At 42.7% G+C, this 27,195-nt stretch overlaps 1 protein-coding gene across 3 annotated transcripts; it reads right to left on the bottom strand.

Moving 5' to 3' along the window:
- Positions 1-646: 646 nt before the first annotated feature.
- On the bottom strand, positions 647-27,102 carry BBS2 (Bardet-Biedl syndrome 2). 3 transcript variants are annotated; one of them, XM_038753998.1, is made up of 17 exons: positions 26,951-27,102; positions 20,714-20,941; positions 20,166-20,291; positions 19,680-19,742; positions 19,186-19,263; positions 17,360-17,464; positions 17,181-17,267; positions 16,082-16,217; positions 15,116-15,255; positions 13,591-13,738; positions 13,338-13,509; positions 12,484-12,613; positions 11,027-11,161; positions 9,033-9,170; positions 8,385-8,497; positions 3,307-3,455; positions 647-1,416 (listed from the first exon to the last, which is right to left on the bottom strand). In XM_038753998.1, the coding sequence occupies exons 1-17, from the start codon at positions 27,065-27,067 to the stop codon at positions 1,310-1,312; spliced, it is 2,172 nt and encodes a 723-aa protein (XP_038609926.1). In that variant the 5' UTR covers positions 27,068-27,102; the 3' UTR covers positions 647-1,309. The 3 variants fall into 3 exon arrangements, with proteins under 3 accessions (XP_038609926.1, XP_038609927.1, XP_038609928.1); XM_038753999.1 differs by having other exon boundaries at positions 13,591-13,735; XM_038754000.1 differs by lacking the exon at positions 11,027-11,161.
- Between the last annotated feature and the right edge of the window lie 93 nt (positions 27,103-27,195).

Below are 27,195 nucleotides of genomic sequence, written 5' to 3'. Positions count from 1 at the left end.
ATCTGTAAAATGGGGATTAAGACTCTCAGCCCCATGTGGGACATTGTCTTGATTATTTACCCCAGCACTTAGTGCTTAAAAACCATAAAACCCCCCAGCTTTTATAGCTGGAGAACCTATCAAGAAATCCAGAAACATTTAGCTCAGAGGTAAGCAAAAGAACATATTATTACAGGAGTTTCTGGTAACTTTTTCCACTTGAGATCTTCCCTGCATCCCATTTTTCAAGGAGACATGACTGAAGTCTACAAAATCATAAAGTTTGTGGACGAGGTGAATAGGAAACTGTTTACCAAACCCTGCAAAAGGATGAGCGGAGAAGGAAAACTCATTGAAACACAAAGGTGGTAGATTGAAAACAAATGAAAGCATTTGTAACAGGTGGTGGTTACTGTAGACTTCATTATCTTAGGAAGTTTTGTAGGGCAAAATACTAGCAGGATTAAGGGAGAATCAATTCACCCACATTTTGCCACTAGTCTAGTTTAGTTCAGATGAACTAAACATCTGAAAGGGAGATGTATCTACAGGACAAATACTATTTTTGCTTTTCCCCCAAAATACACATTTTTAGCTGCATGATCTGAGGTAATTAGTTCAGGGAGGCAAAAGAAAACTGTGCCTCGGAAGTAACAGACACAGAGGCCAGACACCTTTAACTTTTAATGCAAAGACTTGATATAACTTGATATAACTACAACTTAGGAAGTTTTGTAGGGCAAAATACTAGCAGGATTAAGGGAGAATCAATTCACCCACATTTTGCCACTAGTCTAAACTAGTTTAGTTCAGATGAACTAAACATCTGAAAGGGAGATGTATCTACAGGACAAATACTATTTTTGCTTTTCCCCCAAAATACACATTTTTAGCTGCATGATCTGAGGTAATTAGTTCAGGGAGGCAAAAGAAAATTGTGCCTCGGAAGTAACAGACACAGAGGCCACACACCTTTAACTTTTAATGCAAAGACTTGATATAACTACAAAGACTTAAAGGCCTTCATAAATATGTTACAATCTCAAAAGCAAGTACAATTATCTACAGTGACCACATCTGCACTTTGAAACGCTCTCCTTGGGCTTTCTTTCACTCCCATAGATCTGTTAATTAAAAGTACGAGCAGGAAATGGTTTTCGATTGTGTGTCCTGTGCTTGGGATTCAAGCACGCCATGTCAAGTTCCCTCTGCCCTTACACAGGAATTGTCAAGGGGGAAAGCGCTAGCATATCTGCTCCCGCTGACTATATCCCCCCTGTCTAGATCTGGGAAGTTTTTCTTTTCCAACGTCCATTTCTACCCAACTTGGTTATGAAGATGCAGTTCCGACTCGCATGATCCTAAACAGCATGTTGACGTTGTTGTTTCGAATTGCATCTCGACAGGCAGTGATCACCTGGTTCTTTGCCTTTCCCACTGTAAAAGGAGAGAAGTCAAGTCAGCAAGACATGGTTAGGGTTAGGGTTAGGGTTATTTATTTATAAATAAATAGGTTAGGGTCATTTATTTATTAACATCCCCCCAAAATCACGTATGAGCCCTGCAAACGTTCAGTTTGAGAACAGCTGTAAAATGGGTTTCTAGCCACAGTGTGATCTATAAATCTAGTTCGAGCCTAAAAGACACCCATAATAAGAGAAGCAGAGTGCCTCAGTGGAAAGAGTGTGGGCTTGGGAGTCAGAGGTCATGGGTTCTAATCCCAGCTCCGCCACTTAGCAGCTGTGTGATTTGGGGCAAGTCACTTAACTTCTCTGTGCCTCAGTTACCTCATCTGTAAAATGGGGATTAAGACTGTGAGCCCCATGTGGGACAACCTGATTACCTTGTATCTCCCCAATGCTTAGAACATGGCTTGGCACATAGTAAGTGCTTAACAAATACCAAAATGATGATAATAAGGGATTCATGTAACAAAACAGCAGTAGCATTTAACCAGTAATGTGACTATGTGCCCCCATATAATAATAATAATAATAATAATAATAATAGCATTTATTAAGCGCTATGTGCCAAGCACTGTTCTAAGCGCTGGGGAGGCCACAAGGTGACCAGGTTGTCCCACAGGGACAGGGACGGTGTCCAACCTGATTTTCTTGTATCCACTCGAGCGCTTAGTACAGTGCCTGGCACATAATAAGCACTTAAATTATTATTATGATTATTCAGGTTGTCTATAGCCATCCTCTTGCTCACTTCCTCAGCTTTACAGCTGTTGAAATCAAGAAATCTAGAAACATTTAGCTCAGGGGTAAGCAACAGAACAGGTTATTACAGGAGTTTCTGGTAACTTTTTTCACTTGAGATCTTTTAAAATAAGGCAAAGGGATAGACAAATAGGGTCTGTACCCTTACAGAAGGTTTGACATTAGCAAGTGCGATGTCACATCACATGATCTGATGGGAACACTACCTCAGGAGAGGCTACATTACGGAAGAGTAATCTGTACTTAACACCAAAGGAAATACAAACCCTTGATCGCTGTCTAAAAATCAGGAGTTGGTCAAGTATTTCAGATTTTCTCTCTGGGCTCTTTCTCTGTAACAAGCAGCACCATCTAAGAGTCAGGCCCAAGGTTTCCAATAATCTCTTTCTGATGGAAAATTGATTGGCTCTTGCATTTTGATTAACGAAAGGTTTCATCCCAATTTCTAAGGGCAGGCAATGGTTTTGATTCAACTCAAAGACTTCCCTTTATGAAATCTAATAATAAGAATAGAGGTATTTGCTAAGTGCAAAGCTCTGTGCTCAACCTTGGGATAGACTACAATCAGATGACACAATTTCCAGGTCCCGTAATTAATGGGTAGAGAGAACGGATAGTTAATCCCCATATTACAGATGAAGAAGGTGAGGTACAGAGAAGTGACTTGCCCAGGGTCACCCAGCAGGCAAGTAGTGCAGCCAGGATTGGAACCCAGGCTTTCCCATTCCCGGTGCTAAACTCTCTCCACTAGGCCTGGCTACTTCTCTTTCTGAAAGAAAATTACTAGGCTATTGCATTTTAGCTATCGCAAGAGTTTATTTTAACCCCTAAATCACACAAATCAATCAACTGTATTTATTGAGTGCTTCCTATGCGCTTAGGGGAGTACAATATAACAGAGGTGTTAAACACATTCCCTGCCCACAACGTGCTACAGTCTAGAGGACTGGCCTGATGCAAAACAAGAATTTACAAAAGAGAAATCTATTACTCCACAGCTAATTTGGAAAGTACCCCACTCTATGACCCAAACTGGATCCCCTCCACTCACTTGGACAAAGTGAGACGGGTTTGGCTATCACAACAATACAGGTTGACTTACCACGAAGACGGCCTGCTCTTTGGATAGCTTGATTTACTTCTTTTAGGTTACTCAACAGCTCTGTGTGATTGTTGCTCCGGATTTTATATCCATTCAGTAAATCTTTGTTAAGGTTGAAAAGTTCCACGTATCTTTTCTTCATCGTTTTCCTTAATGAACCAACAGGAAGGCAATTATTCCTCAGTGAAAGAAGGGGTTAGGAGTTGGGAGGTGGAGAGTGACCTTGGGTAAGCTTAGGGAACAAAAATCAAACAGTGAAACAAAACAGTGAAAAACCCTCATCCTATCCATGTGTGTGTGTGTGTGTGTGTGTGTGTGTATATATATATATATATATATGAGTATATATGAGTATACATGAGTATACATCCCATCCATGTGTGTGTGTGTGTGTATATATATATATATATATATATGAGTACATATGAGTATACATATATATGAGTATATATGAGTATATATGAGCGTATATACATATATATACATATATATATGTATATATATATATACACATATATATATATATATAAATTCCATGTATCTTTTCTTCATCGTTTTCCTTAATGAACCAACAGGAGGACAATTATTCCTCAATGAAAGAAGGGGTTAGGAGTTAGGAGGTGAAGAGTGACCTCGGGTAAACTTAGGGGACAAAAATCAAACGGTGAAACAAAACAGTGAAAAACCCGCATCCTACCCATGTCTTTGTCAAAATAGTAATAATAATAATAATAATGGCATTTATTAAGTGCTTACTATGTGCAAAGCACTGTTCTAAGCGCCGGGGAGGTTACAAGGTGATCAGGTTGTCCCACGTGGGGCTCACAGTCTTCATCCCCATTTTACAGATGAGGTGACTGAGGCACATTGAAGTTAAGTGACTTGGTCTTTAAAGACCATGTCTTTAAAGAGCCCTGGTGAGGGGGTAGAGAGGAGGCTCCTTTTAACAATAATAATAATAATGATGGTATTTGTTAAGCCTTTACTATGTGCCAAGCACTGTTCTAAGCGCTGGGTAGATACAAGGTCATCAGGTTGTCCCACGTGGGGCTCACAGTCTTCATCCCCATTGTACAGATGAGGGAACCGAGGCACAATGAAGTGACTTCATTATGTTGCCAATTTGTAATCCCCAAGCGCTTAGTACAGTGCTCTGCACATAGTAAGCGCTCAATAAATGCGATTGATTGATTGATTGATTGACTTGCCCAAAGTCACACAGCTGACAAGTGGCAGAGCCGGGATTAGAACCCACGACCACTGATTCCCAAAGCCCGTGCTCTTTCCACTGAGCCATGCTGCTTCCCCCAGATTTGCCTCCATGGTTTCCCATGAGTATGGTAGCATCGTGGTGCTAGCAGCATCAGTGGTGAGGAAGAAATGCTTCTGGGGCCTCACAGTCTGGCACAGTGGCATGTGGGCCTCTGGGTTACAAGCCATAGTCTTTTAGACTGTGAGCCCACTGTTGGGTAGGGACTGTCTCTATATGTTGCCAACTTGTACTTCCCAAGCGCTTAGTACAGTGCTCTGCACACAGTAAGCGCTCAGTAAATACGATTGATGATGAAGCCACTGGTCACAAACACCTCTCACTTATAAAGATGCCTTTTAAAAATATTTAGATACGTTTCACAACATTGGTTCAACCAAAACAGGAATAAGCGCTCAATAAATACGATTGAATGAATGAATGAGATGGTGCTTTAGGCCCAATTAGACGTACATGGCACGGCTGACATTTATTGTAATGTGAAAGCACGTGTCTCATCAGCTTCTCAAAGCTCCCATTGTGCAGAACTTTGGTAAAGTCATCAGTAATGAGGCCACAGAAATCTATTTTGGGTACAAAAAAATGTTTAAGCCTCTAACTGTGACTGTGAGCCCACTGTTGGGTAGGGACTGTCTCTATATGTTGCCAACTTGTACTTCCCAAGCGCCTAGTACAGTGCTCTGCACACAGTAAGCGCTCAATAAATACGATTGATTGATTGATTGATAACACAGGCTAAGGGAGTTTCTTAGGTTCTAGTGACGTGTAGCTGATCCCCTCAAAACAGGAATCTAGACATGCCGCCATTGCTATTTTTGTGGAAATGTGAATCAAATGGGTTATAACGCTATGTTAGTGATTATTTCACAGACATCACCGGATTTTATCAATATAACCTCTGTTTCTCTGCAATGCAGTAGAAGCCGCATGGCTCAAGAGAAGCAGCGTGGCTCAGTGGAAAGAGTACAGGCTTGGGACTCGGAGATCATGGGTTCTAATCCCGACTCCGCCACTTGTCTGCTGTATGACTTTGGGCAAGTCACAACTTCTCTGTGCCTCAGTTACCTCATCTGGAAAATGGGGATGAAGACGGTGAGCCCTACGTGGGACAACCTAATCACCTTGTATCCCCCCGGTGCTTCGAACAGTGCTTTGCACACAGTAAGCGCTTAACGAATGCCATTGTTGTTATGATTTTTGTCGTATTTCAGAAATCACTGTCTAATGAATTGTTGACACCCCTGCCCATTTAAAAAGTATTAAGCGCTGAGTACAGTGCTCTGCACACAGTAAACGCACAATAAATACGATTGAATGAATGAATGGTTATTTTATTATCATTATTTTGGTATTTGTTAAGCACTCACTATGTATCAAACACTGTTCTAAGCACTGAGGTAGATATACGTTAATCAGATAGGACACAGTCCTGTCCAACATGGGACTCACAGTCTAAGAAGGAAGGAGAACAGAACTCCCCCCCCCCACCTCCCATTTTGTAGATGAGGAAACTGAAGCACAGAGAAGTTAAATGACTTGCACAAGGACACGGAGCAGGCAACTGGCAGAGCCAGGATTAGAACCTAGGTCCTCTTAATGGCATTTATTAAGCACTTGCTATGTGCCAAGCACTGTTCTAAGCACTGGGGAGGTTACAAGGTGATCAGGTTGTCCCACGGGGGGCTTACAGTCTTCATCCCCATTTTACAGATGAGTGAACTGGGGCACAGAGAAGTGAAGTGACTTGCCCAAAGTCACACAGCTGACAATTGGCAGAGCTGGGATTTGAACCCATGACCTCTGACTCCAAAGCCCGGGCTCTTTTCCACTGAGCCACGCTGCTTCTCTAATTCCCAGGGCCAGGCTCTTTCCACTAGGACATGCTGCTTCTCCATATCTGAGCACCACAAAAATAACTCAGTTTAGTAGAACACTATACCCAATTCTTCTCTAATATGGTGGTTGCAGTACTATCTGTATGCAATCATATTTATTAAGCGCTTACTGTGTGTAAAGCACCGTACTAAACACTTAAAGAAGTAGAATACAGGAGCCACAATCCCTGCCCATAGAGAGTTTACAGTCTTCAGGGGGGAACGGACAGTAAAATAAATCACGGAGAGGGGAAATAATAGGGTATATGTATATAAGTGCTGTGGGGCTGGGGTAACAAACTGCTTAAGGGGTTTGCAGCCAAATTCTGAAGCAACACCGTGGGAAAAGTGGATAGGGGAATTGAAGGCTTAGTCAGGGAAGGGCTCTTGGAGATGTGATTTTAGTCAAATGCTCAAATCTGTTCTTCCAACATCACATCACGCTGTATCACAACAATGCCCTTCAACTCCTTAATAGCCAAAATGCAAAGGCATTACGGTGGAACTGAGTGAATGATGGTTTTGTTTATTCAACTTTTGAGGGAGGATGACCTAGACAGCCTAAGGTAGGGGAGACTGAAAAAAAAAACCTACCTAGTGGATTGGGAATTTTTTCATCTGCAAGGCTGCTTTAGTCTCCTAGAACAATTTCAATAATAATAATCGTGGAATTTGATTCTACATAATGATGGCATTTATTTAAGTGCTTACTATGAGCAAAGCACTGTTTTAAGCACAGGGGAGGTTACAAGGCAATCAGGTTGTCCCACAGGGGGCTCACAGACTTAATCCCCATTTTACAGATGAGGTAACTGAGGCCCAAAGAAGTGACTTGCCCAAAGTCACACAGCTGACAATTGGCAGAGCCGGGATTTCACCATCATCATCATCAATCGTATTTATTGAGCGTTTACTATGTGCAGAGCACTGTACTAAGTGCTTGGGAAGTACAAATTGGCAACATATAGAGACAGTCCCTACCCAACATTGGGCTCACAGTCTATAAGGGGGAGACAGAGAACAAAACCAAACATACTAACAAAATAAAATAAATAGAATAGATATGTACAAGTAAAATAAATAGAGTAATAAATCTGTACAAACATATATACATATATACAGGTGCTGTGGGGAAGGGAAGGAGGTAAGATGGGGGGATGGAGAGGGGGACGAGGGGGAGAGGAAGGAAGGGGCTCAGTGTGGGAAGGCCTCCTGGAGGAGCTGAGCTCTCAGCAGGGCCTTGAAGGGAGGAAGAGAGCTAGCTTGGCAGATAGGCAGAGGGAGGGCATTCCAGGCCCGGGGGATGATGTGGGCCGGGGGTCGATGGCGGGACAGGTGAGAACGAGGTACGGTGAGGAGATTAGCGGCGGAGGAGCGGAGGGTGCGGGCTGGGCTGGAGAAGGACAGAAGGGAGGTGAGGTAGGAGGGGGCGAGGGGATGGACAGCCTTGAAGCCCAGGGTGAGAAGTTTCTGCCTGATCCCATGACCTCTGACTCCAAAGCCTGGGCTCTTTCCACTGAGCCACGCTGATGCAGGATAATTAGACTGGACATAGTTCCTGTCCCACAGGGGACCGCACAGTCTAGGAGGAAGGACAGGTATTTTATCCCCGTTTTGTAGAAGAGGAAACTGAGGCCCAGATCCATTAAGGTCACACGGCGGGCAAGTGGCAGGGCCGGTTACCAGATCCCGGGGGCTCCTAATTCTCAGTTCTGGCTCTTGCCACTAGATTATGCTGCCTCCCAACCTTCTGGCAGGGAAAAAACAAGCAGATCCTGAAGAATCTTAGCTCTTTCAGTTCATTCAAATTTCACCGCGAGCAACGCATCTTGTCAAGTCACCCCAGTGTCAGGATAAACTCTACACTTCTAAGGAAACGATAACTGCTCATCGTCCCACACAATCACCCAAACCGGCCCACGTGGCCTACTCACATGTCCCTCATGAGACGGGCATCTTCTGCTCGGACCAGTAAACTGCGGATCAGGTTGGAGTGATCAGCCATGTCAGCACTGAGTTTCTGATGCACTGAGTGGTATTCGTCCACCTGTTTCACGGATTATAGGAAGCCCCACAAACTTTAGGAACATCAAATGATGAGCACTGCTTCAATTATGGTGAACTAACTGCATTCCAGGTCTTCGGTGCAACCTACTGAATTTCTTTCTCCCGTTTCTACTCCACCCCCCTGGAAACTTCTGTCGCTTTTCCATTTCATCCTTGAGGTGACGTTGGTACAAACTCTCTCCACACGATCCTCAGTGCCAAGAATCCTGGCTCACTAAAATCCCAAATCATGCAGAAGTGTCTTAAGATGACAGGCATATGTTGGTGATCTACTCGGGCCAGTTACATCCCCAGTCTAAGAATCTGTTTTTTTTAAAAAAATACTAGGCCATAGTCTGCATATAGGAACACAAAAAGTAGATGTCAGTCCAGGTTCCAGTGAAGGGAAAGTGACGCAAAGAGTCGGCAAAGGAATCTGCTAACCCGATTATTTCCACACAAATAGTTCGAAAGTGGAGACGTTTTCCCACGGGTGGTCTAACCTACACTGAACACAGCCAGTTAGGTGGTCTCACCTTAATCAGCACTTTTCTTAACTCCTCGAAGTAGCCAGGGAAGTCGGCTTCGACTTGGAGGTCTTCAATGGCAAAAAAGGAAGCCATCGATTGGATGATATCACCAGCCAAATCAATATCATCAGTACTGACAGTGATCTACAGGAAAAGAAGCAACACAGCAGTTTCAGAGATTTTCAGAGGATGAGGGTGTATGTAGAGACCTACGTATGGGGGTGTGTGTATCCTTTTTCTTTGAAAATGATCCCACTCACTGATGCCGAGACCCTTGGCACAGGGCTGTAAGGACCAAAAGCGCTTAATTTATGCTGGGGACCTCCGGAGAGGAGGTTAGCAGTGTTTCTTCTGTTTCTGCTCAAACCCTCCCTTTCACTGCTTCTCTCAGCATTCCAGATTGCTGGGAGAGGTGCCGCTTTGATGGCTTTCAGTGGCGTGGCACCTCTCCCAGTAATAAAAATAATAATAATTTTGGTATTTGTTAAGCGCTCACTATGTGCAAAGCACTGTTCTAAGCGCTGGGGAGGATACAAAGTGATCAGGTTGTCCCATATGGGGCTCAGAAACCTTAATCTCCATTTTACAGATGAGGTAACTGAGGCACAGAGAAGTTAAGGGACTTGCCCAAAGTCACACAGCTGACAAGGCAGATTAGGCCCTGTGTATGTAGACTGTTGTTTACCACAGCTCATCTATTTGTCACTTGTAGCAACTACTGCACCGTCAAGTCTATCTCTTAGTTTCTCAATCTTGCCAAAGTTTCTGCTAGAGGAAGCCACCCCTTTCCTGATCTTGGCATGCCAGACTGGGTGTTCAGTCAATCAACAGAAGTACAGTGCTCTGCACACAGTAAGCGCTCAATAAATACGATTGAATGAATGAATGAATGGAATTAACTGCTAATGCTCATCTAATATCAACCTACTGCTCCTCTAAAATTCCATCCTAGTCACTGTACCTCGATCTTGTCTATTTGCCACTGACCCATGCCCACATAATAATAATAATGACATTTATTAAGCGCTTACTATATGCAACGCACTGTTCTAAGCACTGGGGAGGTTACAAGGTGATCAGGTTGCCCCTCGGGGGGCCCACACAATTTTAATCCCCATTTTACAGACAAGGTAACTGAGGCACAGAGAAGTGAAGTGACTGGCCCAAAGTCACACAGCTGACAGTTGGCGGAGCCGGGATTTGAACTCGTGACCTCTGACTCCAAAGCCCGGGCTCTTTCCACTGAGCCACGCTGCTTCTCACATCCTGCCTCTGGCCTGTAACTCTCTCCCCTTTCATATTCCACAGTTGATCACTCTCCCCACCTTCCAAGCCTTATTAAAATCACATCTCCTCCAACAGGCTTTACTCCACTAAGCCCTCATTACCCCTACTCCCTCTCCCTTCTGTCACTCTTGCACTCGTGGGGATTTGTATCCTTATTCTCCCCACCCTCAGCCCTACAGCACTAAATTGATGTCTGTCTCCCGCATCAGACTGTAAGGTCCTGTGGACGGGGAACATGTCTATCAAATCAATTATATTGTACTCTCCCAAGGTCTTAGTACAGTGCTCTGCCCACAGGTAGTGCTTAATAAATACAATTGATTGGGCTACTGTGTGCAGATCACTGTACCAAGGACTTGGAAGAGCACAACAGAATTAGTAGACATGATCCCTGCTCTCAAATTGTTCAGTAAAATCCTTTTTAAGCTCTAAATCCTGCTTCATCTCCCATTTTTGGACCCCTTTTTATTCTTCTTACTCTCCTCTGTATTGGGAAAAAGATGTGCTGCGAACAATACAACTTCCAATAACAGTCCATTAGGTTTATGAAAGTTGACCTAATGTCTGAAATAAAATCCAAATGTACAAAAAAATTGCAACAGTCACTGGTCAAGAGTTGAATTCCTCGGTAATGAGATCAACACCTCTCCTTTGGGAATCTCAGCATTTCTGGTTAAAGTGTTATTGGTGGTATAAATAAGAGTAAAAATCACCTCTCCACTGGGTTTTATTTTTATACAGAGTTGCCTGGCATCGCGGAGGGACATGAAACACACTTGAAATGGGGCACTTTGGATCTCAGTATCTCCTCCTGGTAATAGAAAGTTCTGGTTCAGCCACATGAAAACCTTAAAAGAATACATTAGAGTGAATATCCATTCTAAGAAAAGCATAAAATAAGTATGGAAAGACATTACTGGACAAGAGAGGTCTCCTCAATTTAAGATTATTTGTGAGACAAAAATCAAAGAACACCAGAAATCACACATTTCTTCCCGTCTTCACGCACTATAAAAAATACATTCAACAACACGTGAGTCCCAAGTAGGGCTGAGATTGTGTCTAATTGATTATCCTGTTTCTACTTGAGCACTTAGCACATAAAACAGAAAAATGAATTCTGCCTCATCCAAGCTATGCTAGAAAGAAAAGTAAGAACTCTGGGTTTCTTGGGATCCTTGGAACTTTAAACAGATTTCAGTCAAAGCATATCAACCAAACTTTGAGGAGTAGTGTGGCCTAGTGGAAAGACCACCGGTCTGGGACTCAAAGGACCCGGGTTCTTACACCCAGCTCTACTACTTGCCTGCTGTGTGACCGTGAGCCCCATGTGGGAAACAGACTACGTCTGACCTGAGTAACCTGTATCTACCCCAGGGCTTAGAACAGTGCTTGATACATAGTAAGCACTTAACGGACACCACGCTAACAATCAAAAGAAAATTTCCTCGACGGAAGTGATCCACTTTAAAAATTCTAGTGTACTCTCTCCCAAGTACTTAGTACACATAGTAGGCACTCAATAAATACTATTCAATGACTATGCCGGACCTCACAATTATAAAGATGGTAGCAATTGCTTCCTTTCTCCCCAATTTTCCCAAATGTCACTCAATGGGCACTCCCAAAAGAACCAGTGAATTCTTTAGGATTCACAACGGTGACGGTTTTCCAGAGAGTGAACACTAGCAAGAATTTGCTCATTCAGGGAAGTGATGAATTATACAAATTACTCCAATGCTAAGGCTCAGTTCTTCCGAAACCTTGCATCAAGGAAAATTCATGCTGCACTACGCACCTGTTCTTACGCTGTGTGCAGGCCCGTGCAGGCCTTCAAACGTGCAGCGTTTTTTGACAATGCAGCACGCTGAGTCCGAACAGACTTGCATTGCTGGAAGAATGCTTCCTAATTCCCTAATCAAGTTCTAGCCAGGATGCATACTGAAAATGTACATTATGGAAGGACTGAATCTTTTTCTGATTTCACAGAGAAATCCTATTTGTGCTTCTGTTTCAACTGCTAAACCCCAAGACTTGGGTCTCTTGTTTCCAACGCCCTAACAAAAATAGCCTTTCCTTCCTGGTTACCCCAAAAGGAACTCCAGGCCCACCAATAGTTATACAACATGAATTCCAGGACGTAAAACTAAAATTTCAGCAGCCCACTCACCCTCTGTACCCTTTCATTGATGGTAAAGTTAACGAAGCTCAGTGGTTCCCTGGTAGAGTCGGTGCTACTAAGTGTGTACATGGAGAACCGAGGGAGTTGTCTCATCAATTCAAACACATGAAACTGAGTGCTGCAGGGAATCCAAAGGAAAAAAAAGGACATGAATGTCAGGAAATTCACATGTTAAATGAAACATCAATTTCCATGTAGTCCCCATAAAGTCATTTATTTTACTAAGTTCACGTGTCACTAAGGCATCGAAGAAGCAGTGTAGCCTAGCAGATAGAGCACAGGCCTGGAGGTCAGAAGGACCTGGGTTCTAATCCCGGCTCTACCACTTGTCTGCTATGTGACCAAGGGCAAGACAATTCACCTCTCTGTGCCTCAGTTGCCTCGCCTATAAAATGGGGATTAAGACTGTGAGCCCCATGTGGGGCAGGGACTGTTTCCAACCTGATTACCTTGTAACTACCCCAGCAATTAGTACAGTGCCTGGCAAATAGTAAGCGCTTAACAAATACCATTAAAAAAATGCATCTAAATTTATCTTGGATCAAGTGCTTAGGAATAATAATAATTGTTATTACTGCTAAATGCTTTTACTATGTGCCAAGCAATATACGAAATACTCGGGCAGATAAAAGATAATCAGGTTGGACACATCCCCTGGCCCTCATGGGTTGCTGCCCAGCCCCCCAAACCCTAGATCACCCCCACATCTTGGCTCCCACCCCTCAAATGGCGCTTCTGGGGCTTACTTCCAGCTGATTTACAGAAACTTGAAAACTTGAGTAACTGACCAATCGAATGGCTACTCTAGCCCCACAGCACCGATAAAAAGTAGAAAAAAGTACCTGCTTCTATAGCCTACAAATATTTTCAGGTGCAGATCCACCGGGACATCTTTGGGTGGGATGATCGGGATGCGGATGAGGCTGGAGAGGTTTGGAATGCTGGGGTGGACCACGTGGCTCTCGCCTGCAAAAATCCCTTCCGCAAAAATCAGTACAGCCCGGATTATCGTGTCTGAACGAAGAAGGACAGTTCGCCATTTAGTAAGGGGAATTACACTCTGGCAATAATAAAAAGCCGCAAATAATTTCTTACCATTAGAAGTAGAAATACATAATTCTACATGAGCAGCTTGGCTCTCAGTTCCCAGATTGACTGAAAGAGTTGTGTGCAGCTTGGTGCTGGCTGGAATAATGCCCCGCTGACCGTCGGATTCTTTCACCGGGCCGCTCAACTCCGTCTGCTGAAAAACACCATGAACTTCTAACTCGGTCACGGAAACAATCAACTGACCAAAGCAAATCATCAGGATAAAGTAACAATTCTGCCTCCAAAGCCAGAATCACTAGCATTTTTATTCTAAATATCCTGGATTTTTTTTTAAATGTAATAATTCTGCCTCCAAAGCCAGAATCACTAGCATTTTTATTTTAAATATCCTGGATTTTTTTTTAAATGTACCAATTCTGCCACCAAAGCCAGAATCACTAGCATTTTTATTCTAAATATCCTGGATTTTTTTTTTTTAATGTAACAATTCTGCCTCCAAAGCCAGAATCACTAGCATTTTTATTCTAAATATCCTGGATTTTTTTTTTTAAATGTAACACTTCTGCCTCCAAAGCCAGAATCACTAGCATTTTTATTCTAAACATCCTGGATTTTTTTTTAAAAATGTAACAATTCTGCATCCAAAGCCAGAATCACTAGCATTTTTACTCTAAATATCCTGGATTTTTTAAAAAAATGTAACAATTCTGCCTCCAAAGCCAGAATCACTAGCATTTTTATTCTAAATATCCTGGATTTTTTTTTAAATGTAATAATTCTGCCTCCAAAGCCAGAATCACTAGCATTTTTATTCTAAATATCCTGGATTTTTTTTTTTAATGTAACACTTCTGCCTCCAAAGCCAGAATCACTAGCATTTTTATTCTAAATATCCTGGATTTTTTTTTTTTTAATGTAACAATTCTGTCTCCAAAGCCAGAATCACTAGTATTTTTATTCTAAATATCCTGGATTTTTTTTTTTTAATGTAACACTTCTGCCTCCAAAGCCAGAATCACTAGCATTTTTATTCTAAATATCCTGGACTTTTTTTTTTTTTAATGTAACAATTCTGCCTCCAAAGCCAGAATCACCAGCATTTTTATTCTAAATATCCTGGATTTTTTTTTTAAAATGTTATTTGTTAGGCACTTATCAGGCACTGGGACTAAATGCTGGGGCAGATAAAAGCTGATTTCAAGGCTGGACACAATCCTTGTCCCACATGGGGCTCACAGTCTTAATCCCCCTTTTAAAGATGAGGTAACAGGCACAGAGAAGTGAAGGGAATTACTCAAGGTCACACAGGAGACAAGTAACAGAGCTGGGATTAGAACCCAGGTCCTTTTGATTCTCAGGCCTGTGGTCTGTCCACTAGACCATGCTGCTTCTCTGGATTATTTTTATAGACTTGCAGGCAACATATTTCACTGAGTCACGATCTCTTCACTTGGTCTTATCCTACAAAAGTGGAAAGCTGCCGTTTTGGAATACATTACATTTGTTGGTTGCCAATCCCTTTTATCTTTAATTAACCTGACCCCAGTCCCAGCTTGGTTTTACGACGTACTTTGGAATTTTCCTCATAGTTGCGCAGTTCAAGAAGGAGATTTTGTTTCTTTTGACTCAGTTCCCTGATGAGCTCCTGCTCCACACTTGTGTCCATCAAATTCCCCTTCATCTCAGGGCCACCAGGCAGATAACCCCGCACTATTCAGAAAGAAGAAAAGAAAACTGAATTTAATTACAGTCCATTCCCCAAACGCATAGCCAGATTAATTTTTATTCTGTGAACACTCTCAACCAGTCAACAATATTTATTGACTGCCAATTACTACAGAGCATTGCACTAACCTTCGGAGGTTGCAACGGGCAAAAAAAACAACCTAGTCCTTTCATTCAAATTGCTTACGATGTAATGGAAGAGACAGGTCACCCATAAAAGTAACTGTAAAACACTTGTATTGGAAGCGTGTTCCTATGAAAGATATGTAACAAAAGTACTATAAACATATGGATATCGAAGATATCTGTAGGTTCTAAAGGGTTTACTGGAGTGAAAATCCACAACACTGCGATCAACTAATTTCAGTCTCCCGGTTTTACCACTGGTTTACTAGCAACAGAAGAACCCAGGGAGAGTTCTTGGATTTTCTTCTCAGTGTACACTGAATTACTGAATCCACAAAGTTGTTTTTTTTTTTTTTTTGGGTGTGTGTGTGTGTGTGTGTGTGTGTACACGCTCCACTTTACACGCTGCTTTAGAGAAGCAGCGTGGCTCAGTGGAAAGAGCCCGGGCTTTGGAGTCAGAGGTCATGGGTTCTAATCCCGTCTCCGCCACTTGTCAGCTGTGTGACTTTCAGCAAGTCACTTAACTTCTCTGGGCCTCAGTTACCTCATCTGTAAAATGGGGATAAAGACTGTGAGCCCCATGAGGAACAACCTGATTACCTTGTATGCCCCCCAGCGCTTAGAACAGTGCTTGGCACATAGAAAGCGCTTAACAAATGGCACCATTATTATTATTATTAATTACCTTCCCCATCCACTGAGCAACAAATTAACTGCAAATGGCCATCCATCCGATAATCTCCCTCCACCACACCAGCAATGGAAGAAGAAAAGTTATCCTTAAAGATGACCTCGCCAGTTCGGTCACTGCGGGCATCAACCTGAATAAAGCAAGCAGCTCATTGAAAATATCAGGACTTCAATCAATCAATTGTATTTAACGATCACTTACTCTGTGCAGAGCATTGCACTAAGGACTTGGGTAAATATACTAAAATAGAGTTGGTAGACATAATCCTTGCTCTAGGTGAGAGACTAGCCAGAGGCTTTGGTCCCATCTCATTACCATCTATCTTCTCCTTTACAGCCTCCAAAGTATTGTTGGTTTCTGGACAGAAAGTGGTTTTTACGGCTTCATTTGATTACACAAATAACTGTTCATTCAATTTTTTGGAGGGATTCTTATGCTATTAAGCTTTTCCACTTTTCCAAACTTGGAAACACTCTCTTCAAGGGATGGTAAGCTACCAAAAGTAAGTTAACAGGAGAAGGAGCCAGTATGTTCAAATTTTTAGCCCAGGTTCCTGACTCCCTACCATTATTCTCCTGCCCCAGGAGAGCCTGGAGTGATTGACTTAAGGTCAAGAAAAGCAGAAGAAGAAAAGGCAAGGGGGGAATTCAGCTTATTCTCCTCAGGGGACCTGGCCCTGAATCAAAGAAAGAACCGACAAACAGTCCATGGAGTTGTGGTAGTTTCTGCAGTGTTTCTGTCCAGCAAGCCGCAATTCTAGCTGCTAAAATAAAATCTTTTAATAAGGAGATGAAGCTGTTTGAAATAAAGTTATAGAGAAAACAGTTGAAAGGAAGGGTCACAGTTGGGAACTGCAGGACACATCTTTCATTTTTTATTTAGGGAATGAATTGTTCCAAGGAAAAGGAATACATTTCTAATAAGCTTCAGGTTTAGTTAACTCAATCGTCATGCATGTGATCTCAGGCTACACCTGACTTTTAAAGGTGCTGTCTACTCTGATCCACAGGTGTTACAACAATTTTTTCACCTTCACAGTTGCTAATTATCCAAATTATAGCTAACCTCACATTTCTCTTCTGCATGAACCCACCTTGCCATTGGACCAACCAGTGATCAGCTCACATACACCATCAGAGTCAAGGTCAAAAGCGTGAATGCTCATTGCATGATTCTTAGACTTAAAAAAAAAAGTGGAGGGGAAAAGAAGAAAGTTAGTATAGATCTCTAACCACAGGGGATATAGAATACCAGAGGCTAGATCACACTCACTTTAATCCTCCAATAACGGGCTGTTCGATCGTAAACGCCAACTGTACCATTGGATAGGGCATAGCCAAATCGACTGCCGTACATTGGGCAAAGGGATGTGATTGTCTGAAAGAAAAATACAAAACAAATTCATACAGAGTAATGGTTAAAAAAAGACGCAAAAACCTTGTGACAGTGCTTAATATATCTGTATTACATTTCACACTCCACACGCTTATAAACTTATAATTATAAATTATAATACCTTCCAATTGCTTTATAACCTTCTCCATTCCAAAACTTTCTGGGGGCAGGAGAAAAGAGGAATTTCACACAATTCCTATCTGGGAATATAAAATGTTTGTTCCTCACTGTCCTGACCCATGAACCTTTCCTCAAGAGTAGCTGGCCAGACTTACATAAGCTCATAAAGTTTTATATTTGGACCTAAACTGAGCAGCAGAGAAATGAAATCTAAGGGATATGTACAAGACATATTAAAGGCTTTCCAATGGACATGTTGCTGTATCCTAAAACCCGCCCTTCAATTCACCCTTTCAATCTACACTCTGATTTCTTTCTATCAGCAAATTCACTTAGTTCTCTGATAATATGTGTTTGCACCACATTTTAGGGACAGAACACTATCAGGGAATTAGGGAACATTCTTCCAACAACACATGTCCTTCTGGATAGAATGAGATGTTTTGCTGGAAAAAACACTTTGGGAGCATGTGAGTGTTATCACATGTTGTTACAGTTCTGCACTCCAACAACCCTATACACCCCAGATTTAATACATTAAGCCTTACCTCCGTAAATCTGCCCAAGTTAAAATCCCAAGTTCTTTTCTTTTATTGGCTCTGACCTAAACGGATTAGGGCACTAGCAGTGTAAGGCCTGAATCTCTATCTCTATCCAATGGTACCTCCTTTGGATTTGCAGTAGGGAAATGAAAAAGGGATAGGAATTTGAGAGGCTCTAGACATAGGCTTCAAAGGGTGAACAGGCCACCAGGCTAACATTTGGGTATTTTTCAGTTCTGAAAATGTGAAGGGCTTGTTACAGACCTGGGACAAGCAAGGCTGGGAGCAGAGGGAGCTGGAACCTAGGATCCCATCCCAATATTTCCACCTATCTGTTTCAAGGTTCCCTTCAAATATGTAGGAAAAAATTCATCCCCGTATTGTGGATTGACAGAACCATTAGAAAACAAGTAACACTGAATGGAAGTTGGAGAGGGAGGGAAAAAAAAGGTTGCAAGTATGTGTCACAGCGCAGCTCAAATCTCCTCAGGATGTTTCCTATTATTTTCCTATTTCTATTAACCTTCCACAGCTTAAATCTTTAACAACCGTGAGGAAGACTTTGGTAGCCCAGCAATGAGTACTATGTAGACACTTATGTGTGCCTAAACAGGGCAAGAACAAAATTGAGTTTAAATTACTGATAGCAACAGTTTTTCAGCAGTCAGTGTCTGAACACTGGGAAAGTTACCCGAGCCATTAGGGAATAAATTGCATGTTTAAAAAGTGGAATGAGGCTGCCATTTTAGATATTTTGATTAGGTTTGTGTTTCGTGCCCATGACTTACACATTCTGCCACATGCCGACATACTCCCTCCCTGATGTTCTCCCCGTAAGTTAATCTTTTCCTATACAGCAACCAACTTAAAAAAAGCTCTCCTCCTAATTATTAAACTTCTGTAATACCTTCCAATTGCTTTACAACCTTCTCCATTCCAAAACTTTCTGGGGGCAGGAGAAAAGAGGAAGGCAGAGTTTTGTAAAAGACGGATTCCGCGGCCCTCAAGCTAAATCTGAATGTTTCAAATAAATCCCCTTACCTCTGTCTCGGTCATTTCTGATACAATCTCATCTTCTTTAAAAACCCTGATGTCAAAATCCTCAGACCCGACAAGAAGCTGAAAGGAAAAAAGGCAGTGATTGATTACCTATCGATCGATCGTTTTTACTGAGTGCATACTGTGGGAAGGGCGCTGCACTACCCTGCTGAATTGTTATTTAATTCATAAATGACATATTAGAGAAAAAATATCAACAGTCTGTAGGGCTCCGTTCTTTCCTCCAGAGAGTCACAAAGTAATTAAAGTCATGCCCAGGCCAGATAGCAGAGAGGCCTGGCCCCTAAGCTCTGGCTACCACCACCCTAACCCCAAACCAACCACAAAGTGCTGCCGGAGGGACACACCAACATGGATGGGTGATAGGGAAGCCTGGTCCTTGTGTGCAGTTGTCCCTTGGGGGTAATCGCTGCAAGCTTCACAACTCCCATCTCAACACCTACAGTGTGCTACTGGGAGATTACTCAGCCAAGTACCTCTTTCTTCCCATCACCGTCGAAATCACACAACGCCAAGGAACGAACATTGTCTCCAGTGACCTAAAAATACAAAGAAGAGTCATCGTTTGATTACGTAGCTTTACATCACTCACCTGGGTTTTGCCACATGAAGGGGATAAAGGCTCAGACAGCTAGCCAGCAGTGGTTTGTCAATTTTTTTAAATTTTTCCATATACTAAATAATAAGTTTTGTTATTTCATCTTGAAAGGATTAATAATTCCCCCCTGCAAAGTGGACTTTTTAGTCATGCAGTACTTGGTAGGCTTGCTACAGGCAGGGAATGTGTCCACTAATTCTGCTGTACTTTACTCTCCCAAGAACTTAGTACAGTGCTCTGCACATAGTAAGCACTCAAATACCACTGACTGACTGATATCATGAAATGTTGACTGCATTAGGACATAATTGGCTAAAACAAAAAATGCAGTGGCCTCAAAGGGTATAATTTTTTTTGTCCTCACCGTCCAAAAAAGATCATTTCCTTCATAATCAAAGCCCTGCAGGGCACAATTTCCACCAATAATTGCGAGAGGTGATGAAATGTCTCCCAGCTTTCCAAGCACTATTGCATTCGCCCCATCTGTAACCTAGAAATGAATAATCAAAGCATATAGCAAATAGCTAAGCATTGTATTACTTATAATTACCAAATGGTTTATTCTCCCCTTCACCTCAGGTTGGGAGCCCCATGTGGGGCAGGGACTGTGTCTGATTTGGCTGCACTGTATCTATTCCAACGCTTAGAATGCCCTCGGCACTTAATAATGCTTACTATTTTGTGTTCATAAGATACTTTAATGCAGGTGGGCATCAGTCACATCGGAAAGAATAAATGTTCACAATCTAGAATACAATCCAAAGTAAACATCCAATGTAATAGACAATATTTCTACTTTGCTTAACACCTAACAGAAAAAAAAAAAGACAACGGCAACGTAATTATTTTTGGACCTTTGTTACAAATGGTGATGTACAATGGGAGTTTGCTATCATGAATCAATCCACTTGCCTCTCTGTAAAATAAATCTGAGTTATTGTAGACATCATAGGCCAACAGATTAGTCTGGGTTCCAACCAGAAGGGCATCGTAGCCAAGTTCAGGATTCAGCACCCCTGCTGTAAGGCAGCTAACGGCCTGGTTAATGTTGAGCAGAGAAACATCCGAATCTAGACTGCTCTGGATCACACGAGGTACGTTTAAATGCTGCCCACGAGAATGAGGGTTGTGAATAAAAACCTGCAAAGACAACAGTGACATTTCCGTCATCTCCAGCAACAAAGGTATGAAGCAGATTACATCCTCAACGATTTAGAGATGTATTCCACCTATAACTATAAGTATCAGAAAAAGGTAGAGACTACTTAATGAATGACCAAAAAACCAAAATGATGCCCACACCCATCTTAGCTCCTTGTGAAGGAAGCATCACTGACTGCTGGTTCAATCAGGGACATTTGTGTTGTTTTTTAGATAAATCGATATGTTGCCCAGCAGCAGCTCAAACATTAAAATGCCTTCTATGCATTATCTGCCACCACATTATAAGCAGCAAAGGTAAAATAACATCCCAAAAGATATAATAATCAGGAATTAGTTGATTAACCCATGCAACATCCTGCGGAAGCATGTGCTATATCCCTCCGTGGCAGAGACAGGGCCCTGAAAATCTTCAAGGCCTTTGTCAACGAGATGCAGTTTAACACACGGTTCAATGATTGTAGTTTACTCGAACCACGGAAAATAAAAATGCTTCCGCGCTTAGAACAGTGCTTTGCACATGGTAAGGTATTAATAAATACAATTAAAAAATAGGTTATACCAGACATTTCTTGACAATTCAAAGAGAATAAAGACTTGTAAGTGAGATCAAGTGAAATTCTAGAATGACCGAGATACTGTACAGAATCCTTCAGGATAATTGATTGTCTTTGCTACTTCATCTGGGCACATCATAACCTATCGCAGTTTTCATGAAAAATATGTTTTTTTCTAAATTAAAAAGATTAAAATATAAACTACTATATATGCTTAGCTATTTTTGTTAGTTTTTAACCCAAGAGATACAATGGTTGAATGAGAGTATTCAAAATCACAAGTGAATTAATAGAGTAAGCTTTTAATGGTAGGATATAAAAATGAGTGTCAGGTAATATTTTTCTATCAAGACATTTACAACCCACTCCTCTTTAGGGACTGCCACTGTTCCATAACACAACAATGCACGTTCACAAGATGACAGAACAAATCCTTCTAACTTCAAAGAGGCAACCCAATTTACCTGCCACTCAACTACTACCATAATTGCCTTCTTATTCTGATAATTCCTCAGTTGGTGACTTTAATAATGATCTTACCACAAACAAGCCCTTCAACACTGATTCTACCCATTGTTTTCCTGGTTTTAAAAGTTTTTGGATTTGCAAAAGATACTGCGATGCTAATACTCCCAGAAAGGATCACTAAGAATATGTAAGTAGTAGTTCTCACCATAAAACTGTCATGCTGTGGGGAAATGTCCTTTACCCAGCTTTGAGGATGTAATGATGACAATTAATACAGCAAATAAAAAAGATGCTAATCAACTTAGAAAAATGCACATCTGCTTACAATTTTAGTACCATTTTCTGCAGGCCCAAACCCCACCCCCCCAAAAAAATACGTACACCTCCATACCCTTGGACAGATGTTGCAAAATTCCCAGAGCCCTAGGTAGAAATGATGCTAACTCTCCAACAGTGAAAACACTGCATACACTATGAAAACAGTCAAAATATTGAATCCCAAATGAAATTATTATTTCCCCACAAAATTTTCAATTTCTCAGAATCCGTCACTTTTAGTTCATTAACTGAAAATAATGATTTAATAATCTGAAATAATTTTCTGGGCAAGGGAGAAAACAGAAAGGAATTTGTATCCTTTTAATTGATTACTGCCCACAAATAGCCCGTTGTTGGGTAGGGACCGTCTCTATATGTTGCCAACTTTTACTTCCCAAGCGCTTAGTCTGTCTGCTCTGCACACAGTAAGCACTCAATAAATACGATTGAATGAATGACAAATAGCCAGTTCTCTGGGCTCTTAGCCTCCCCCCCCTCCCCAACACAAACAAAAAACTCAGAATTTTCAGGGATGGAACTTGAACACCGGCTAGAGACTGGGAGGGGGGAAAAAAACAGGCTGACAAGAGGTTATGAAGCATGTGCAAAAATCTCAGTCCTTTCCTTCTGATAAATGGGATTCCTAATAGGGCTAAGCTACAGACTTGATTTTCCAGGAACGTTCTTTTAGGTGTTGTAATGCAAATAGTATAACCAGGTAGAGTGGGAGGGGAAAGGGTACATATAAACATTATCTTTGTGACTGTTTCTGTTGATGTGGCAAGCAAGGTTATGTTGTTGCTACGACTAAAGCAAAACAAGAGCCCCAAGGTGTCCCACTTATGCAGGACTCCCAGCTGTTTACTGTGGGGATGAATCAAGCGCTCTAGGGAATTGGTTTCCAAAGGCACAGTTTTGCCCTTTCCCTAGGCAATGAACTTTTTGAACACATTTTTCTCTTCTCCCTCTCCCTCCTCTGTCACCCTGACTTGCTCCCTTCATTCATCCCCACCTCCCAGGCCCGCAGCACTGCTTTATTTATTTATATTAACGTGTGTATCCCCTTCTAGACTAGCTTGTTGGGGGCAGCGATTGGGTCTGTTTATTGTTGTACTCTCCCAAGCGCTTAGTACAGTGCTCTGCACACAGTAAACGTTCAATAAATACGACTGAATGAATTGACAAGGGGATGCGGGCTTGGAGATGGAGGGCTGCTGCGAATTGGGTATATGCGTTGCAGCGTGGCTCCGTGAAAAAGGCTTTGGAGGCAGAGGTCCCGGGTTCAAATCCCAGCTCTGCCACTTAGCTGTGTGACTTTGGGCAAGTCATTTAACTTCTCTGTGCCTCCGTGACCTCATCTGTAAAATGGGGATGAAGACTGCGAGCCCCCCGTGGGACAACCTGATCACCCTGTAACCTCCCCAGCACCTAGAACAGTGCTTTGCACATAATAAGTGCTTAATAAATGCCATTATTATTATGTGTTGCCAAGCTTCGCAGCCTAGTGGTAAAACCACAGGCCTAGAAGTCAGGAAATTTGGTTCTATTCCCAGCTCAGCGACTTGCCTGCTGTGTGACCTTGGTGCCTCAGTTTCTTTACCTAAAAAATGGGGACTGAATCCCGCTTCTCCCTCCCACTTGTAAGGTGAACCCTTGAGGAACACGAAGCACGTCTGCGCTGATGGCATCCTCTAGACTATGAGCTTGTTACTGGCAGGGAATGTGTCTGCCGATTCCGTTGTCTTGAACTCTCCTCTAATGCTAACCTTCTCTCTGTACCTCAATTTCATCTATCTCACCGCCGACCTCTCGCCCACATCCTACCGCTGGCCTGGAGTGCCCTCTCTCCTTATATCAGACAAATAATTGCTCTCCCCCACTTCAAAATCTTATCGAAGGCACATCTCCTCCAAGAAGCCTTCCTTGACTAAGCCCTCGTCTTCTCCCACTTCCTTCTGCGCCGCTCTTACTTGCTCCTTCGTTTGTCTGAACAGCACATATGTGTAGATCTGTAATTCATTAATTTATTTCTTTGAATATTTATTTATATTAGTGCCTACACTGTGAGCTCATGGGCAGGAATGTGTCTGTTGCTATAACGTACTCTTCCAAGCGCGGAGTACAGTGCTTTGCACACAGTAAGTGCTCAATAAATGCAATTGAATGAATAAATCCCAAGCACTTAGTACAGTGCTCTACTCCTTTCCTCAGCTCCCGCTCCCTTTGCTGTGGGGTGTAGAAAGGGGGGAAGAGCACTTATGTATATAGCTATAATTTTTTTAATTTATATTGATGCTGTTTACATGTATTGATGCCTGTCTCCCCCTCCAGACTGTGAGCTCGCTGTGCGCAGGGACTGTACTGCACTTTCCAAGTGCTTAGTACAGTGCTCTGCACACAGTAAGTGCTCAATAAATGAGAAGCAGCGTGGCTTAGTGGAAAGAGCAAGGGCATGGGAGTCAGAGGTCATGGGTTCTAATCCAGACTGCCACTTGTCAGCTATGTGACTTTGGGCAAGTCACTTAACTTCTCCAGGCCTCAGTCCCCTCATCTGTAAAATGGGAATGAAGACTATGAGCCCCACGTGGGACAACCTGATGACCTTGTATCTACCCCCGCACTTAGAACCGTGATTGGCACATAGTAAGGGCTTAACAAATACCATTATTATTATTATTCTAGACTGTGAGCCCGTTGTTGGGTAGGGACCATCTCTATATGTTGCCGACTTGTACTTCCCAAGCGCTTACTACAGTGCTCTACACACAGTAAGCGCTCAATAAATATGACTGAATGAATGATGATGATGATTATTCTCTGTGCCTCAGTCCCCTCATCTGTAAAATGGGGATGAAGACTGAGCCCCACATGGGACAACCTGATGATCTTGTATCTCCCCCAGTGCTTAGAACAGTGTTCGGCACATAGTAAGGGCTTAACAAATCCCATTATTATTATTATTCTCCGTGTTTCAGTCCCCTCATCTGTAAAATGGGGATGAAGACTGAGCCCCACGTGGGGCAACCTGATGACCTTGAATCTCCCCCGGTGCTTAGAACAGTGCTCGGCACATAGTAAGAGCTTAACAAATCCCATTATTATTATTATTCTCCGTGCCTCAGTCCCCTCATCTGTAAAATGGGAATGAAGACTATGAGCCCCACGTTGGACAACCTGATGACCTTGTATCTCCCCCAGCGCTTAGAACAGTGCTCGGCACATAGTAAGAGTTTAAGAAATCCCATTATTATTATTATTCTCCGTGCCTCAGTCCTCTCATCTGTAAAATGGGGATGAAGACTATGAGCCCCATGTTGGACAACCTGATGACCTTGAATCTCCCCCAGCACTTAGAACAGTGCTTGGCACATTGTAAGAGCTTAACAAATCCCATTATTATTATTATTATTTTCTGTGCCTCAGTCCCCTAATCTGTAAAATGGGGATGAAGACTGAGTCCCACATGGGGCAACCTGATGACCTTGAATCTTCCCCAGCACTTAGAACAGTGCTTGGCACATAGTAAGGGCTTAACAAATCCCATCATTATTAATAGATACTATTGAATGAATAAACACCATTGATTGATTGATTGATAGAAGGGGGAGACAGAGAACACAACAAAACATATTAACAAAATGAAATAAATGGAATAAATATGTACAAATAAAATAGAGTTATAAATATGTACAAACATACATATATACAGGTGCTGTGGGGAGGGGAAGGAGGTAAAGGGGGGATAAGTCAGCAGGATGTCCAAAATAGAGGTGTCCTGAAGGCAAAAGAAAATGCCAGACTGCAGAGAGGGGGAAAGGTCAGGGCTGGAGATGGAGATTTGGGAATCATCCACATAGAGATGGTAGTTAAAGCCATGTGAGAAAATAATAATAATTATGGTATTTGTTAAAAGCTTACTATGTGCCAAGAGCCCTTCCCAGACTGAGCCCCCTCCATCCTCTCCCCCTCCACCTTACCTCCTTCCCTTCCCCACAGCACCTGTATATATGTTTGTACGGATTTATTACTCTATTTATATTACTTGTACATATGTATTCTATTTATTTTATTTTGTTAATATGTTTTGTTTCGTTCTCTGTCTCCCCCCGCCTTACCTCCTTCCCTTCCCCACAGCACCTGTATATATGCTTGTACGGATTTATTACTCTATTTATATTACTTGTACATATGTATTCTATTTATTTTATTTTGTTAATATGTTTGGTTTTGTGGTCTGTCTCCCCCTTCTAGACTGTGAGCCCACTGTTGGGTAGGGACCGTCTCTAGATGTTGCCAACCTGGACTTCCCAAGCGCTTAGTCCAGTGCTCTGCACCCGGTAAGCGCTCAATAAATACGATTGAATGAATGAATGCTGGATTATATGGAGGGCGGCTCTTCACGGGGCGGTTGTCAGAGGGTGAGGGCTCGTAGCCCAGTGAGGGCTGGGTGGGCCCGGGGTGGTGGTGGTGGTGGTGGCCTATGGGGCCATCCTGGGGGCCGAGGAGGCCTCTGGGAGGCGGGAGGCCTCAGGGGGACGCTTCCGGGGGCCAGGGGAGGGAAGGCAAGGCAAGGGAAAAGGGAAGGGAAAAGGGAAGGGAAAAAAGGGAAGGGAAAAGGGCAGGGCAGGAGGGAGGAGGGATTTACCTTGCCCGCTTGGGTGGCGGCGGCCAGGCACGGATGGGAACCGTCGAAACGCCCCACGGCTACCATCCTGGGCGTGATTTTGTGGTGCAGTTTCAGGGTGAACACGGGCAGCAGCATCGCGGCGGGGGATTGGCCCGCCCTGCCCCTGCTCCTGCTCCGTCTGCCCTCGCTCCCAACGGCCTCCGCCCGCCAACCGCCCCTCGGCCTCCTCCCCCTCCTCCTCCTCCCGGGCCCGAGCAGCCCCC

This window comes from Tachyglossus aculeatus, chromosome 11 (assembly GCF_015852505.1).
Source record: "Tachyglossus aculeatus isolate mTacAcu1 chromosome 11, mTacAcu1.pri, whole genome shotgun sequence".
Taxonomy (NCBI): Eukaryota; Metazoa; Chordata; class Mammalia; order Monotremata; family Tachyglossidae; genus Tachyglossus; species Tachyglossus aculeatus.
Note: the sequence above shows the minus strand (reverse complement) of the source record. Positions and strands in the feature narration are given on the sequence as shown.